The sequence below is a fragment of the Stenella coeruleoalba genome (genome assembly GCF_951394435.1).
Source record: "Stenella coeruleoalba genome assembly, chromosome: 14".
Classification (NCBI taxonomy): Eukaryota; Metazoa; Chordata; class Mammalia; order Artiodactyla; family Delphinidae; genus Stenella; species Stenella coeruleoalba.
This window is the reverse complement of record NC_137160.1, coordinates 41,402,210-41,418,217: the sequence shown is the minus strand read 5'-3', so window position 1 is coordinate 41,418,217 and position 16,008 is coordinate 41,402,210. Positions and strand designations below refer to the sequence as shown.

The following is a 16,008-nucleotide window of genomic DNA, read 5'->3' as shown; positions in this document are numbered from 1 at the left end:
TTACCAACAAGCAACAACATGAAAGTGAAGTGGTAAAAAACTCAGCCATAATGGTAGGGTGGCAGGACTCACATTAAAAGCTTTCAGACGCTCGGCCTCAACGCCATCTGTCTCGTTAACTTTCTCAGAATCTTCGTGGTCATCGTGGTCATCTTCATCCTCATCTCCCCTGTTTAGGGACAGGTCCTCAGCACCTCGGTCTACACTCTCATTTTTGCCCGAGTCGTAGCTTGAATAGCTATGTGCAGGGGACTGAAAAGAAAATGGGAAATTGCTGCTTTGAAATTCCTTGCACAAGCTTATAAATTTTGTTTTATTTTTAATGTCAATCATTTCTCAAAACTCTGGTTTAAATAAGTTGATAATTCTAGAGCTGTGGCTATTTTAATTTAAATCAAAATTAGCTTAAATGAAATCAAATTAAAAATTCATTTTCTCAGTCACATTTCAAGTGCTTAATAGCCACAGAGTACATTTCTATAACTGCAGAAAGATTTATTGAATGTAGCTTTTTGAGAGCAATTACTGTTTCCATTCAATATACATATTCCAAAAAAAACCCAACCTGTACTCAGTTTTATAAAAGAATCACTGAATCACATATTCTTTGAACTAGAAATGACCTCAGAGCTTAGTCAGTCTAACTGCATTAGTATTCTTGAAACAGATAAGGAAACTGAGGGGTAGGTATATTTAATTGATTTGCCCAACAAGTACTATAGAAAATACTGATACTAGGACTGCTAGGAAAACATGCTTTAAAATCAGTTTATAATTTGTCTATGAGTCTAAAGATGGCATCTGATTTTGGTTTAGAAAAAAGCAACTAGGTTTTCTCCTAGCCATTTGTTAAGCTTAGTGCTTTGTAATGTACAAGAGAAGATAAATGCCAACCAAGACAATTTTCACAAACGTTGGTAATTGTGGCCAAGACCACCCATTGGTCCTGCTGTGGTAGCTTTTACTTGTTTGTTAGCCCAGCACCTGTTCCTTTCAGAATCAGCCCCTGCTTTGCCGGGTCAAAGTGCCAATCCTATGGGCAACAACCTCCTCTCCCCTAGGCATGAGTGCCTTGACTTCACCTCCAAGTGAAGAAAGTGTGCCTGTAACTAGAATCAAGTTGAATCCAGCAGAGCTAAGCGGAATAGAAATAGACCTGATAACATCATTGGAGCATCTAGATTCAACTGTGCCTGAAATTAAATTAACGCATGGACCTTTCAGCTGTGTGATACTATATCCTCTCCATCTCCCCACTTTATATTTTTGCTTAAATCTGAATTTAGATCATTTGCAGTGGAGCCTGGACTAGTACAGAAATCAATCATTACAAGGTCAAATTAATAACCCAAATTTCACATATGATGACTTAGATACCCAGGTGGCCCCAGCTAAATAGAAAACAATTCTGTAAACAAGAGCAGCTATCTTCAAATCTATCAACATAGTCTAATGCTTCTGAAAGCATTTAAAATGGGAAATTTTAAATCATCAGCGTTCAAAAATGCCTCCATACAATGATAACATATGTGTTGCATGCTTTGAGGATTGCACTAATATATTATTACTACATAGTCAGAGGAGGGATAACAAAACTAGAATAGGTCACTGACATTAAAAGTGAAAAAAAGGCATATTTTTATAGTTCAGATCATTAACAAGGTGGAATTACCTAATCAAATATAAGGCAAATATTCCGTAAGTTTGAAAAATATACTATATATGCTTTTTAAATGGCATGTGCAATATTTTAAAGTGTTATAATACACTTATCTGGATGCAAATATGCTGGGCTAATCTATTCTTTTTAGATATGATGTGAGACACAGGAGCCAGCCATCTGCTACTAACAGTACCACTATGGAACCACATAGGATTTATGGTCCTAGTCACTCAAGGTAAAGAAAACCCATTACAGATCTGAGAATATTCAGGATCTAAATCTAGAGCATAATCAAAGTTTTTTTCTTCTATGATATAAACTGAAAGTTTTGTAACACTGAATTATGTTTCTCAGATGGAGTGTCATTTCTCACCTATCTCACTGTTGAAGAACTAACTAGCTTTCCAGGTCAATCAGATTAAGTTCAATTTCCACAAAGATTCCCACTTCTACCTCAGTCAACTTCAATCTTTCCCTCCACTGTGAACTCTTAATAGCCAATGGCACTGGACACAGAATTAAACACCACAGCTGCTCTCTACTTTTCTTTTCATGTTAATATGCATTTTCCTTCAAGCTAGACTGAGATAGGAATCAACATATAGTCTTCCACCTTTTCCTTCACAGCATCTAAGAAAGGTTCTCTACAGAGTTGGCACTTCAGACTGTGGTTTTCCTTTTACTACAAAGGCTTTGGTCTTAAAATATTGGGGAGTGAAGATAAGCCACAGACTGAAAGAAAATCTTTGCAAAAGACACATCTGTAAAAGGACAGTTATCCCAAACCTACAAAGAACACTGAAGCTCAACAATAAGAAAACAACCTGATTAAAATATGGGCCAGGGACCTTAAGAGACACCTCACCTAAGGAGATATACAGATGGCAAACAGGCATATGAAAATATGCTCCACATCGTATATGATTGGGGAAATGCAAATTAAAGCAACAGTATCACTACACACCTATTAAAATGGTCAAAATCTGGAACACTGACAACACTAAATGCTGGAGAGGATGTGAAGCAACAGAAACCCTCATGCATTGCTGGTAGGATGCAAAACAGTACTGCCACTTTGGAAGATAGTCTTGCTTTTTCTTCCGAAACTAAACATATTCATTGTATGATCCAGCAATTGTGCTCCTTGGTATTTACCCAAGGAATTAAAATTTTATCTCTACACAAAACCTGCACATTAATGTTTCTAGCAGCTTTATTCATAATTGCCAAAACCTGGAACCAAGACGTGCTTCAGTAGGTGAATGGGTAAATAAACTGTGGTTGACCAGATAATGGAATAATATTTAATACTAAAAGAAACGAGCTATCAAGCCATGAAAAGACACAGAAGAACCTTAAATACAAGTTACTAAGTGAAAGAAGCCAATGGAAAAGACTATATATTGTATGTTTTCAACTATATGACATTCTAGAAAAGGCAAAACTAGGCGCAGTAAAAAGATCAGTGGTTGCCAGGGTTTAGGGGGTGGGGAGAGATGAATAGATGGAGCACGGAAGATTTTTAGGGCGATGAAAATACTATGTATGATACTATAGTGCTGCATACATGTCATTAAACATTTGTACAAATCCGCAAATGTACAATACCTTGAGTGAAACTTAATATAAACCATGGACCTTGGGTAATTATAATTCATCAGTTTAGGTTCATCAATTGTAACATGTGTACCACTCTGGTCAGCGATGCTGATAACAGAGAAACTAGGCATGTGTAAAGGGAAGTGGGAATATGGGAAATCCCTGTACCTTCCTCTCAATTTTGCTGTGAATCTATAACTGTTTTAAAAATAGTCCTTTTTAGGGCTTCCCTGGTGGAGCAGTGGTTGAGAATCTGCCTGCTAAGGCAGGGGACATAGGTTCGAGCCCTGGTCTGGGAGGATCCCACATGCCGTGGAGCAACTAGGCCCGTGAGCTACAACTACTGAGCCTGCGCGCCTGGAGCCTGTGCTCCGCAACGAGAGAGGCCGCGACAGTGAAAGGCCCGCGCATCGCGATGAAGAGTGACCCCCGCTTGCCACAACTAGAGAAAGCCCTCGCACAGAAACTAAGACCCAACACAGCAAAAATAAATAAATAAGTTAGTAAAACAAAAGACTAGTCTTTGCCAAAGAATGATGGAAGTTAAAAAAAAAATAGTCCTTTTTAACAAATGGGGGAATATGGGTATTGGGGTGATAATACAGAATCAGGCAATAATAATTACTAGAGGCCTCCTAATAACCCACATAACATATGGCAGTCATTGCCTCATAAACCTGTGCCACCTCAATAAAACTTTGGATGATCATACCCTAAACAAGCCTCCCCTTCAGGAACAATTATTTTCATATTCCATGTGTAAATCCAAAATATCCAAATTAGATCTTAAAAAATACAAAGATAAAGAATCACAACTTATGCCCTATGGAAAATATATACCTGCTTATCCTCAAAACACAGGTGTTGGTTTATGGGGACAAGATTAGATTTTTGTCTTAGTTATATATTCCACTCATTCCTCTTGAGATAACATGCGACCGTCCTTAGCAAAGACCTTCTTGGAAATATATTGGCATTTTCCTTTCCCCACATTTCACACCTGAACAGAACTGCCAGCTCCAGACCTAGAAAAATTCTCACAGATAGGAAGCTTAACTTTACTTTTAAAGAAAGTTTGCTTACTCTGTGGTCAGAGAATTTCACCTCTTTGGTTAAATCTATTCATAATTATTTTATTCTTTTCGATGCAATTGTAAATGGGATTGTTTTCTTAATTTCTCTTTCTGATAGTTCATTATTAATGCGTAGAAATGCAACAGATTTCTATATATTGATTTTGTATCCTGCAACTTCACTGAATTCAGCAAGTTATTTTTTAAAATATCAGTTATTCATTACTGAATCTACTGGGCATTCTTAATGTCATTAAAAGTGTGATTACCAGACACTGTGTGCCATCTGATGTGATGCAAAATGATGCAAAACGAAGCATACAGCATAACTTAAGAAGCAAGAGCATGAAAAAAGAAAAAAGCATTTGAATTGAATCAAACCTAAGTCTAGAAACAGTGGTTCTCAAAGTGTGCCTGTTAGATCAGAAGTAACTGCATCTCTTGGGAACTTATTAGAGATGCAAATTATTGACCTCCATCCCAGATCACCTGAATCAGACACTTTGGGGCTGGACCCAAAATCTGTGTTTTAACACAGCAGTCCCCAACCTTTTTGGCACCAGGGACCGGTTTCGTGGAAGACAATTTTTCCACGGACACTGGGGTCGGGCAGGGGATGGTTCAGGCAGTAATTCTAATGATGGGGAGCGGCAGATGAAGCTTCACTTGCTTGCCCGCTGCTCACCTCCTGCTGTGTGGCCAGTTCCTAACAGGCTGTGGACTGGTACTGGTATCTGGCCCGGCTGCTGGGGACCCCTGTTTTAACTTACCTTCCAGGGGGATTCTGATGCAGCTCAAGTTTGAGAACCACTATTCTGAAGCTAACTTCCATTTATAGGAAATAAGGCAGATAAAATAACAAGTTAAAAGACACAAGAGAAAGCAGACAGACAAATCCAAACTATGAGACATTGTGCAGGACAATTGACTTTGGTTCAGCAATATGTTAATGACACAGAAAAAAACCGTGATATATTAGAAGAGATTTAAAAGGTTTAATAAAATGAAATGTGTTGACTTTGTATCGTGATCCAAATAAACCCAATGCAAAAGATAATTTTGAGAAAATTGGGAAGATGTGACTATGGATGAGGTTATTAGGTAATAACATTGAATACTTTTTTACATATTAGATTAGATGTAATGACCTAACATTTGTTTAAGTAAATGTTTATGTAAGAAAATGTCCACATTTGTTAGAGGCAGAAATTGAGGAATGAAGGGATGAAATGATGTGGATATCTGGGATCTACTTTTAAATACTGCAGGAAAGAAAAGGAAAAAAGTGGAAAAAACTGTGGAAAATAAAAAAAATCTGGAAAGTCTTAACCACTGTTGAATTTGGGTGATGGGTATTAGTAGTTCTATGTATTATATTCTCTATTTTTAAATGACTTTAAACTTTCAAAATGAATTTTAAGATGTATAAATTTTGTAATTAGTTGTGGTTTTTTTTTTTTTTTGCAGTACGCGGGCCTCTCACTGTTGTGGCCTCTCCCGTTGTGGAGCACAAGCTCCGGACGTGCAGGCTCAGCAGCCATGGCTCACAGGCCCAGCTGCTCCGCGGCATGTGGGATCTTCCCGGACCGGGGCACGAACCCGTGTCCCCTGCATCGGCAGGTGGACTCTCAACCACTGCGCCACCAGGGAAGCCCTGTAATTAGTTTTATATCTCCTCCATTTTGAATATTTTTACATGACAGTCATTTATTCAAAAACATTTAAAGAAGCACTACTTAATACTTAGAGCATTGTTCTAGGCTCATAGGATTGAATGGATCCAAATTTTTTGAGGTCTGAAAGTTATAAAGTTTGGAGAGGCAGTGCATTTGAAAAATTAGTTAGAAAAGTGAATAGTTAATTAAAATGAGAAAAGATTCTAAAAAGCTTATAAATGCTACAACCATCACAAAATGTAGAAAAATAATATTTTAAAAATTAAATAACGCCCTGGCCCATCTCTATAATACTGTTTCCTTTCCACGTTTCTTGGCTGCATGCTCTTTGATTGCTTCTTCATATGACAATGATTTTGTATTATCATATTCTATAAAAAGAATAGAAAAATAATTCAGTCTTTACTTCAGCATATCTGATGGAAATGTGTCTTTTATTGTTGATAGTTTCGAAACTTTCCTTTGCTCTTCAAATTAAATATTGCTAATATCATGCAAATTGTTACATTGTTTTCAGTTGGGGAAACCTTAATCAAGTTCCTTTAATATTTAGGGCATCTTAAGTTTTCTTGGGAAGTGACTGATGTCTGCATTAAAGTGACATTTATGAGTTTTATGTTTTCTTCATTGATATCAGTATCTTTTGTCAAATCCAATGTGAAATTTAAATCTTCTTCCAACTTGTTAATATAATTCATTTCTCTTCATTAAGTGTATTTTCCTTCCTCCCAAGGAAATACTGTCTTTAGTAAGACCTGGACATTTTCATTACAAGTCACTTACTAGTCAGTGTCAAAATGCTGATCGATTTCACTCCTTATTTTTGTTGATTTTTTTACACCCCATTACTATTTTTTTAAATGTCTTTATTGGAGTATAATTGCTTTACAATGGTGTGTTAGTTTCTGCTTTATAGCAAAGTGAATCAACATAAAGACAACAAAGCCTTTATATATTTCAAATTAAGGGTCTGTAATTTCTCACGTATTTTATTCAAAAGGTCCAAAAGAGGGCTTCCCTGGTGGCGCAGTGGTTGAGAGTCCGCCTGCCGATGCAGGGGACACGGGTTCCTGCCCCGGTCCGGGAAGATCCCACATGCTGCAGAGCGGCTGGGCCTGTGAGCCATGGCTGCTGAGCCTGTGAGTCCGGAGCCTGTGCTCCGCAATGGGAGAGGCCACAACAGTGAGAGGCCCGCATACCGCAAAAAAAAAAAAAAAAAAAAAAAAAAAAAAAAAAAGGTCCAAAAGATCTTTCCACATGGCAATTGAAATGTCATAATTCCACTGTGTGAAGTGTACACAACATATCTCTGTATTATTACTTATGCATGTGAATTTGCAATTACACATTTGTATAACCAAGGATTGGTATTTGTTATTTTGTTTACTGGTTTACCATTATGTATATGATTTCCCAAGATTGAGATTAATTCTTCATAAGCAGTTTTGGATAAAGAAGTCACATTTGATACTTCATTTTGACATTTTCCAAGTGTTTGTCCAAAAATTAATAATTACTTTGGAGATTCTCATGAAATTTTAGTTATATGAAAGTCACTCCATTTCATAACATCTGAAAGGAAATCTCTCTCACTTAATAATTTAAAAAAATATAGCTACCTTTTTGGCTCTTCAAAATGATATTAAACCTTTTTTTCAAGCTTGTTCTTCAAGGTATTAGTTGGCTAGCAGGTGGTTCTCTCATTTGGCATGCATCAGAATCACCCAAAGGATCTTTTCAAATATAGAGCACTGGACCCCATTCAGTAGGTCTGGAGTGGGGCCCAAGAATTTTGATTTCTAACAACTGCCCAGGTGATGCAGATGCTGCTAGTCTTCATCCATTTGAGCTGCTATAACAAAAATACTACAGATTGGGTGGCTTAAACAAAAACACTTATTTCTCACAGTTCTGGAGGCTGGGAAGTCCAAGATCAAGCAGCCATCAGATCTGATGACTGATGAGAACCTGATTCCTGGTTCACAGGTTACAAAATTTGTCAACAAGAAAAATAAGATTATGGTTAACTGTTTAATGTCTAATCAAAGCATAATTGTCAAAAAATTTTAAATAAATGCAAATAATATTATACTATTAAACTAAATAATGGATATTCATTAAATATCTAAATCATTTCCAATTAAGATAATATAGTGAAACATTAAATGCTAAACATAAGTCTATCTACTTTTGGTTTTTAAATTTTTACAGAGAGACAAAAAATACTTGGGTTTATTAACAAAATGGCCTGTCACATTAAAAATTGTACTATAGGGCTTCCCTAGTGGCGCAGTTGTTGAGAGTCTGCCTGCCAATGCAGGGGACACGGGTTCGTGCCCCGGTCCGGGAAGATCCCACATGCCGCGGAGCAGCTGGGCCCATGAGCCATGGCTGCTGAGCCTGTGCGTCCGGGGCCTGTGCTCCGCAACGGGAGACGCCACAACAGTGAGAGGCCCACGTACCGCAAAAAAAAAAAAAAAAAAATTGTACTATAAAAACATCTCTCTAAAAACTGTAAGTTTTTATAATTATGTATTAATAAATTTGGTAACCCACAATGTAATGCTAATATATAATAGTTCACAATTGCCTACTACCTAGTTTTCACTGGAAAATAAAGATTACTAATAGTAAAAAGTTTATTGTGCACACACCAAAAAGACAGTTCTTGAACTGAGAACACTCAAACTAAAACATGGAATGAGGCTCAGGGGGATATTGTTACAAGGCATCTTATATAGTAGGGAGGCAGTGATTATTTATTCTTCACAGTGGTTATAATATTAGAATTTTCCTTTTTAAAAAATATTTTTTGGGCCACACCACACGACATGTGGGATCTTAGTTGCCCAACCAGGGATCAAACATGTGCCCCCTGCGGTAGAAGCACGGAGTTCTAACCACTGGATTGCCAGGGAAGTCCCTAGAATTTTCTTAAATGATAATGGTAGGGAATCAGTTAATTGTTACCTCATTTCAATTTTGGGTAACAGTTTAAGTTTTGCTTATGGTTTTTCAGAGACACAAGTAAGAAATGACCCAGGTCAAGTCAGTCTCGCAAAATAAGCTAAATTAACTTTTGCTTGTATGACTAAAGTGGTCTTGTCTGCTCAGGAAATTTTCAAGATTGGTTCCATTTTATTTTATTTTTTTATATTAATGAGATAGTGTGCATTCTCTTTTTATAATTTATCTTTGAAATCTAGCATGTTTTACACTTACAGCCCATCTCAGACTAGTCATATTTCAAGTGTTCAATAGCCACATATTCTACATTTGTATATATTGTAAAATGATCACCAAACACTACCAACTACAGAGGAACTATTTTCATAAGACACAGAATCTTTGTTTCCTAGGCAGATTACATTAAAGGTAAAGATAAATCTTTTATAATCTTTTATTAAAAGCAGACCAATAATCTAAGAATTTTTGTGCTTTTTAACAGACAGAAAATTAAATCCTAGTTTTGAACTCTTTTTAAAAACACTTATAAATAAACCTATTCAATTTTAGCCAGCTTTGAACTCACACATAAAGCTTCTTTTCTACAAATTTCTGTACTTTTCTATATCCATTCAGCTTTTGTCCTATCATTTTTTTTTTTTTTGCTTTCTTATTCTGCAACAATCATTTTAGTTAGGAAAAAATTACTTTTTGTCCCTTACCAAAACAAAAAAGCAAAAAAATCCCAAAACCCAATAAACAACAACAACAAAAAACCCCACCAAAAACCCAAAACCAAGCAAAAAAATGGCCTTCATACCTTACCTTATCCAAAAAACACATTCTATCTTCCTTACTTCCTTTTCATATACAGTTGTTTTCTTTTACCCTTATTATTACTATTAGTTTTATTTTACATATTGATTATAAATTTTAATTACTAGTACCACTGTTACATGGTGAGTCAGAAGTAGAAAAGGCAGTGATCTCTCTTGCTATTCTAAACATAAAACTTTTTATTCTGATGAATATAATTTAATTTATTCATGATAGGAAGTCATCTATAAGAAGCAATTTTTCTGAGGATGGAGGGTCTTAGAAACATGCATTGAAATCATACTGAGAGATTAAACACTAAACAGATAACAAATTATCTTAGGTATTAGCGCACATTTCCAAGCACAAAATCTGAAGGAGTGAGGGTAGGGAAGAGAGTATAAGCCATCATTCTAAAATGGGTTTGGAACAACTGATTCTCATATTTTTTTCCTGGAACATGTGCCTACAGTGCCAATCGTTACTGAAGTTTCTCTAATTGAAAAAATAATTGCACCATCACTCTGCTTATTCCACTTAGAAAGAGAAGCTGTAAGTCAAAAGTAGCACATTTTATTTGAAGTTACTATATACTTCAATGTGAAGGAATTGCTCCTGAGAGAATATGATATGTATTTTAACCAATTTGTCAAGGTTTTTATTTTTATTTACAAATGATGACAGAAATATGTGCTAGGAATGACATTTCAGGTTTCTTTCAACCTGAAGCTTAAATGATTATACCACTTTTAAGAGGAAGAATCCAACAAACTGTATGTTCTTGAAGTTTCTAGAGATAGATGTCAGGGATACTGCTTTTATCTTTCATTACAAGGTGAGAATATAATCACATTACAGAAGTCTTTTGACCTGATAAGTAAAGATGTGAATCCCTGGTTTAACTCTTCTTTTACAGGTTCAAACACAACTACTTAAATTATTAACCTATCACCCTAAAGGAGAAATCCCCAAAGGGCAAAATTTATCTTCCAATATCCCACTTCAGTCCTACAATTAAAATAACAAATGGTAAATGTAGGTATCATATCTCAGAACATCTAATGTAAATAATAATTAGATTTTGTTAGGTACTTTTAAAAAAATGAACAATGTTATATATGCTATTAATGTATTTTCCCCCAAACCCTAAATTTACTATAATACTATCTCATATGTCTTTAGAAGAACATATTTTTCTTCTCAGAGTTCAAATTTAGGTGAAAGTGAGCCTTGGAAGTGAACTGAACTCCCAATCATTAATACTATCACCGGCAATTCAAATGATTATAATACTGTAGTGGTTTTAAGGCACTATTACTGTTTTTATTTACAAGAGAGTGGGGTTATATAAATATTTTCACAATATTTGGTAATAATTTCACCATCCTAGGCTTTAGACAATAAAAAAACAATTGATACGACAAAATTGCCAAGCCTGATATCTATTTTAAAATCCTTTTAACTTGCATATTAAATATTTAATCTTGTTTCATTTGTCTTACTTTAAAAATAAGTATTAGTAGTAAGTGACAGCAATATCATCATCAATAATAGTAATGATTATAATAACCACATGTGGTTAGTGGCTGCTATATTAGACAGCACAGACCTTTACTGATGACCTTAAGAGAAACGTGAGTCTTTGTCTAGGGGAGAAACTCTAAATAAGATACGATTCTGTCAGAGCATCCCAGAAATCTTAGCACTGAGGACAAAATTCATTTGAATTCTTGGAATTATATGTCAGCTTTAGATCTGTTCATAGCAGTAGACTTCACTGAATGTTATCCAAATCCATATATATATGTATGTATATATAACATATATAAACATATATACTTCAATTATATCTATATATTTCAATTATTTATATAATTTTCAGATCTCACAGGAATATGAGACTGTTTTCCTTTGATATTTACTTCTGAAGGGAGGTGTCTGGGAAATGGCCAACTACAGAACAACAATATGTAATGCACATGAACTTTTACATTACAAATGTAAAATCTGAAAAGTGAGACTCAAATAGACATCACAGCATGTTTGTTCTTAGGTCGCTGGGACAAAATTAAAAACAAAATCAACCCTGCATTCCCTGTTGCATGTAAAATCATTAGAAGAAGAGGGCAAGAAGACCATGATAACTAGTAAATGAGAGTATTATTTATCAGTTATCTTATCAACCTCTCAGGTTTATTCATGCTTAAACAACATACCAGACACAATCTTATCCTTTAAAATTGTAAATGAAATTATCTGTAGACCTATTTAACCCATCCATTAAATGCCCTAACCATATTATCTGACTCCATGTCTACTTAATTATACAATAATATACTACCTATTTAAAAAGTCTTGAATTATGAAATTAAAAATTATTATTTACATGTTTGTAATCTTTTATTTAAAAGCCTTGGTCCTAGATATGTTTGGAACTTAGAATTTGTTTGGATTTAGATAGAGCATGCAGAGCATAAACTATATAGTTTGAAATATCTCAGAAGCACACTATAACATATATTAATGTTTCTCCACAAAATCATATGAATATGTATACTAAATTAGATAAACAAAGACCATAAATAGCTTCATGCCAATTCACATCAGATTTTGCCAAAAATGAGTGTGCCACAAATTTATGTTAAAAAACTTTATTTCTGAGAGCCCTTTGGTTTTTGAATTGTGGAAAAGGAACTGTGGGTTCATAATATAATGAAATCTTAAGTGTTTAAACTAGATACTATTTCTAAGCTGCCTGTTCATGAAACAGCTTTAATAAATTATAATTATTTAAATACCTCAAAAACCAGACCCAAACATGGCAGGGATGTTGGCATTATAAGACTATTAATTTAAAACAACTATGATTAATATGCGAAGGACTCTAATGGAAAAAGTAGATAACATGCAAGAAGAGATCAATAACATAAGCAGAGAGGTGATTTCCAAGAAAGAATATAAAACAGAAGTGATAGACCAGAGGACCTTCAAGACAGCGGAGGAGTAAGACGCAACGATCACCTGCCTCCCCACAAATATATCAAAACTACACCTATGTGTGGAACAGCTCCTAGAAAACACCTACTGAATGCTGGCAGAAGACCTCAGACTTCCCAAAAGGCAAGAAACTCCCCACGTACCTGGGTATAGCAAAAGAAAAAAAAACAGACAAAAGAATAGGGACAGAACCTGCACCTCTGGGAGGGAGCTGTGAAGGAGGAAAAGTTTCAATACACTAGGAAGCCCCTTCACTGGATGAGATGGGGCAGGGGGAAGCTTCAGAGCCACAGAGGACAGCACAGCAACAGGCGTGCAGAGGGCAAAGTGGAGAGATTCCTGCACAGAGGATCCCTGTTGACCATCACTCACCGGCCTGAGAGGCTTGTCTGCTCACCAGCTGGGGGGTGGGGTTGGGGGCTGGGAGCTGAGGCTGGGGGCTTCAAACGTCAGATCCCAGGGAGAGAACTGGGGTTGGCTGTGTGAACACAGCCTGAAGGGGCTAGTGCAACACAGCTAGCCGGGAGGGAATCCAGGAAAAGGTCTGGAACTGCCTAAGATCAAGAGACCATTGTTTCAGGGTGCACGAGGAGAGGAGATTCACAGCACTCCCTAAACGAGCTTCAGAGATGGGTGCGAGCCGCAGCTATCAGCACAGACACCAGAGTCTGACATGAAATGCTAACACTGCTGCTGCAGCCATCAAAAATCCTGTGCATAAGCACAGGTCACTATCCACACCTCTGCTCCTGGGAGCCTGTGCAGCACACCACTGCCAGGATCCCGTGATCCAGGGACAACTTCCCCAGGAGAACGCATGGTGTGCCTCAGGCTGTTGCAACGTCACTCAAGCCTCTGCCACCGCAGGCTCACTCTGCATTCCGTACCCCTCCCTCCCCCCTGGCCTGAGTGAGCCAGAGCCTCCTAATCAGCCGCTCCATTAACCACCTCCTGTCTGAGCGAGGAACAGATGTCAGAGGGAGACCTACATGCAGAGGCAGGACCAAATCCAAAGCTGAACCCCAGGAGCTGTGAGAACAAAGAAGAGAAAGGGAAACTTCTCCCAGCAGCCTCAGGAGCAGCCGATTGAATCTCCACAATCAACCTGATGTATGCTGCATCTGTGGAATACCTGAATAGATGACGTATCATCCCAAAATTGAGGCAGTGGACTTTGGGAGCAAATGTAGACTTTGGGTTTGATGTATGCAGCTGACTAGTTTCTGATTTATATGTTTATCTTAGTTTAGTTTTTAGCGCTTGTTATCACTGGTGGATTTGTTTATTGGTTGGTTGCTCTCTTCTTTTTTTTACTTTTTTTATTTTAATATTTAAAAAAAATATTTTAATAACTTTTTCTTTTCTTTCTTCCTTTCCTTTTTTATACACCCTTTTCTTCTGAGCCGTGTGGCTGACAGGGTCTTGGTACTCTGGCTGGGTGTCACGCCAGAGCCTCTGAGGTGGGAGAGTCGAGTTCAGGACATTGGATCACCAGAGACCTCCTGGCTTCACATAATACCAATCAGCTAGAAGTCCTCCAGAGATCTCTAACTCAATGCTAAGACCCAGATCCACTCAACAACCAGCAAGCTCCAGTACTGTACACCCTACACCAATCAACTAGCAAGACAGGAACACAACACCATCCATTAGCAGAGAGGCTACCTAAAATCAAACTAAGTTCACAGATACCCCAAAACACACCACTGGACACGGTCCTGCCCAGCAGAAAGACAAGATCCAGCCTCATCCACCAGAACAGAGGCATCAGTCCCCTCCACCAGGAAGCCTACAAAACCCACTAAACCAACCTTACCCACTGGAGGCAGCCACCAAAAACAATGGGACCTATGAACCTGCAGCCTGTGAAAAGGAGACCCCAAACACAGTAAGTTAAGAAAATAAGAAGACAGAGAAATACACAGCAGTTGAAGGAGCAAGGTAAAAACCACCAGGCCAAACATATGAAGAGGAAATAGGCAGTCTACCTGAAAAAGAATTCAGAATAATGATAGTAAAGATGATCCAAAATATTGGAGACAGAATGGAGAAAATAAAAGAAACATTTAACAAGGACCTAGAAGAACTAAAGAGCAAACAAACAACAATAAACAACACAATAAATGAAATTAAAATTCTCTAGAAGGAATCAATAGCAGAATAACTGAGGCAGAAAAAAAGATAAGTGACCTGGAAGATAAAATAGTGGAAATAACTACCGCAGTGCAGAATAAAGAAAAAAGAATGAAAAGAATTGAGGACAGTCTCAGAGACATCTGGAACAACATTAAACACACCAATATTCGAATTATAGGGGTCTCAGAAGAAGAAGAGAAAAAGAAAGGGACTGAGAAAATATTTGAAGAGATTATAGTTGAAAACTTCCCACTATTCATCTCTTATAAAAATAAAATACAGTGTGTGTGTGTGTGTGAGGAAAAAAAAAAAAAGAAAAGAAAACTTCCCTAATATGGGGAAGGAAATAGTCAATGAAGTCCACAAAGTGCAGAGAGTCCCACACAGGATAAATCCAAGGAGAAGCAAGCCAAGACACATAAATCAAACTATCAAAAATTAAATACAAAGAAAAAATATTAAAAGCAGCAAGGGAAAAGCAACAAGTAACATACAAGGGAATCCCCATAAGGTTAATAGCTGATCTTTCAGCAGAAACTCTGCAAGCCAGAAGGGTGTGGCAGAACATATTTAAGGTGATGAAAGGGAAAAACCTACAACCAAGATTACTCTAACCAGCCAGAATCTCATTCAGATTCGACAGAGAAATTAAAACCATTACAGACAAGCAGAGGCTAAGAGGATTCAGCAGCACCAAACCAGCTTTACAACAAATGCTAAAGGAACTTCTCTAGGCAGGAAACATAACAGAAGGAAAAGACCTACAAAAACAAATCCAAAACAATTAAGAAAATGGGAATAGGAACATACATATCGATAATTATCTTAAATGTAAATGGATTAAATGCTCCAACCAAAAGACATAGACTGGCTGAATGGATACAAAAAAAAGACCCATATATATGCTGTCCACAGGAGACCCACTTCAGACCTAGGGACACATACAGACTTGAAGGTGAGGGGCTGGAAAAAGATATTCCATGCAAATGGAAATCAAAAGAAAGCTGGAGTAGCAATTCTCATATCAGACAAAATAGACTTTAAAATAAAGACTATTATAAGAGACAAAGAAGGACACTACATAATGATCAAGGGATCAGTC

General features: G+C 36.9%; 1 protein-coding gene across 6 annotated transcripts in view; it reads right to left on the bottom strand.

Moving 5' to 3' along the window:
* NOL4 (nucleolar protein 4) overlaps positions 1 to 16,008 on the bottom strand; it is a gene marked incomplete at its 5' end in the record, with an annotated part of 393,000 nt that overhangs the window by 109,417 nt on the left and 267,575 nt on the right. For all 6 annotated transcript variants that reach the window (XM_079942558.1, XM_079942556.1, XM_079942557.1 and 3 more), the window contains one exon: positions 73 to 252. In XM_079942558.1, coding sequence (XP_079798684.1) covers positions 73 to 252 — 180 coding nt within the window. The remainder of the gene's footprint in view (positions 1 to 72; positions 253 to 16,008) is intronic.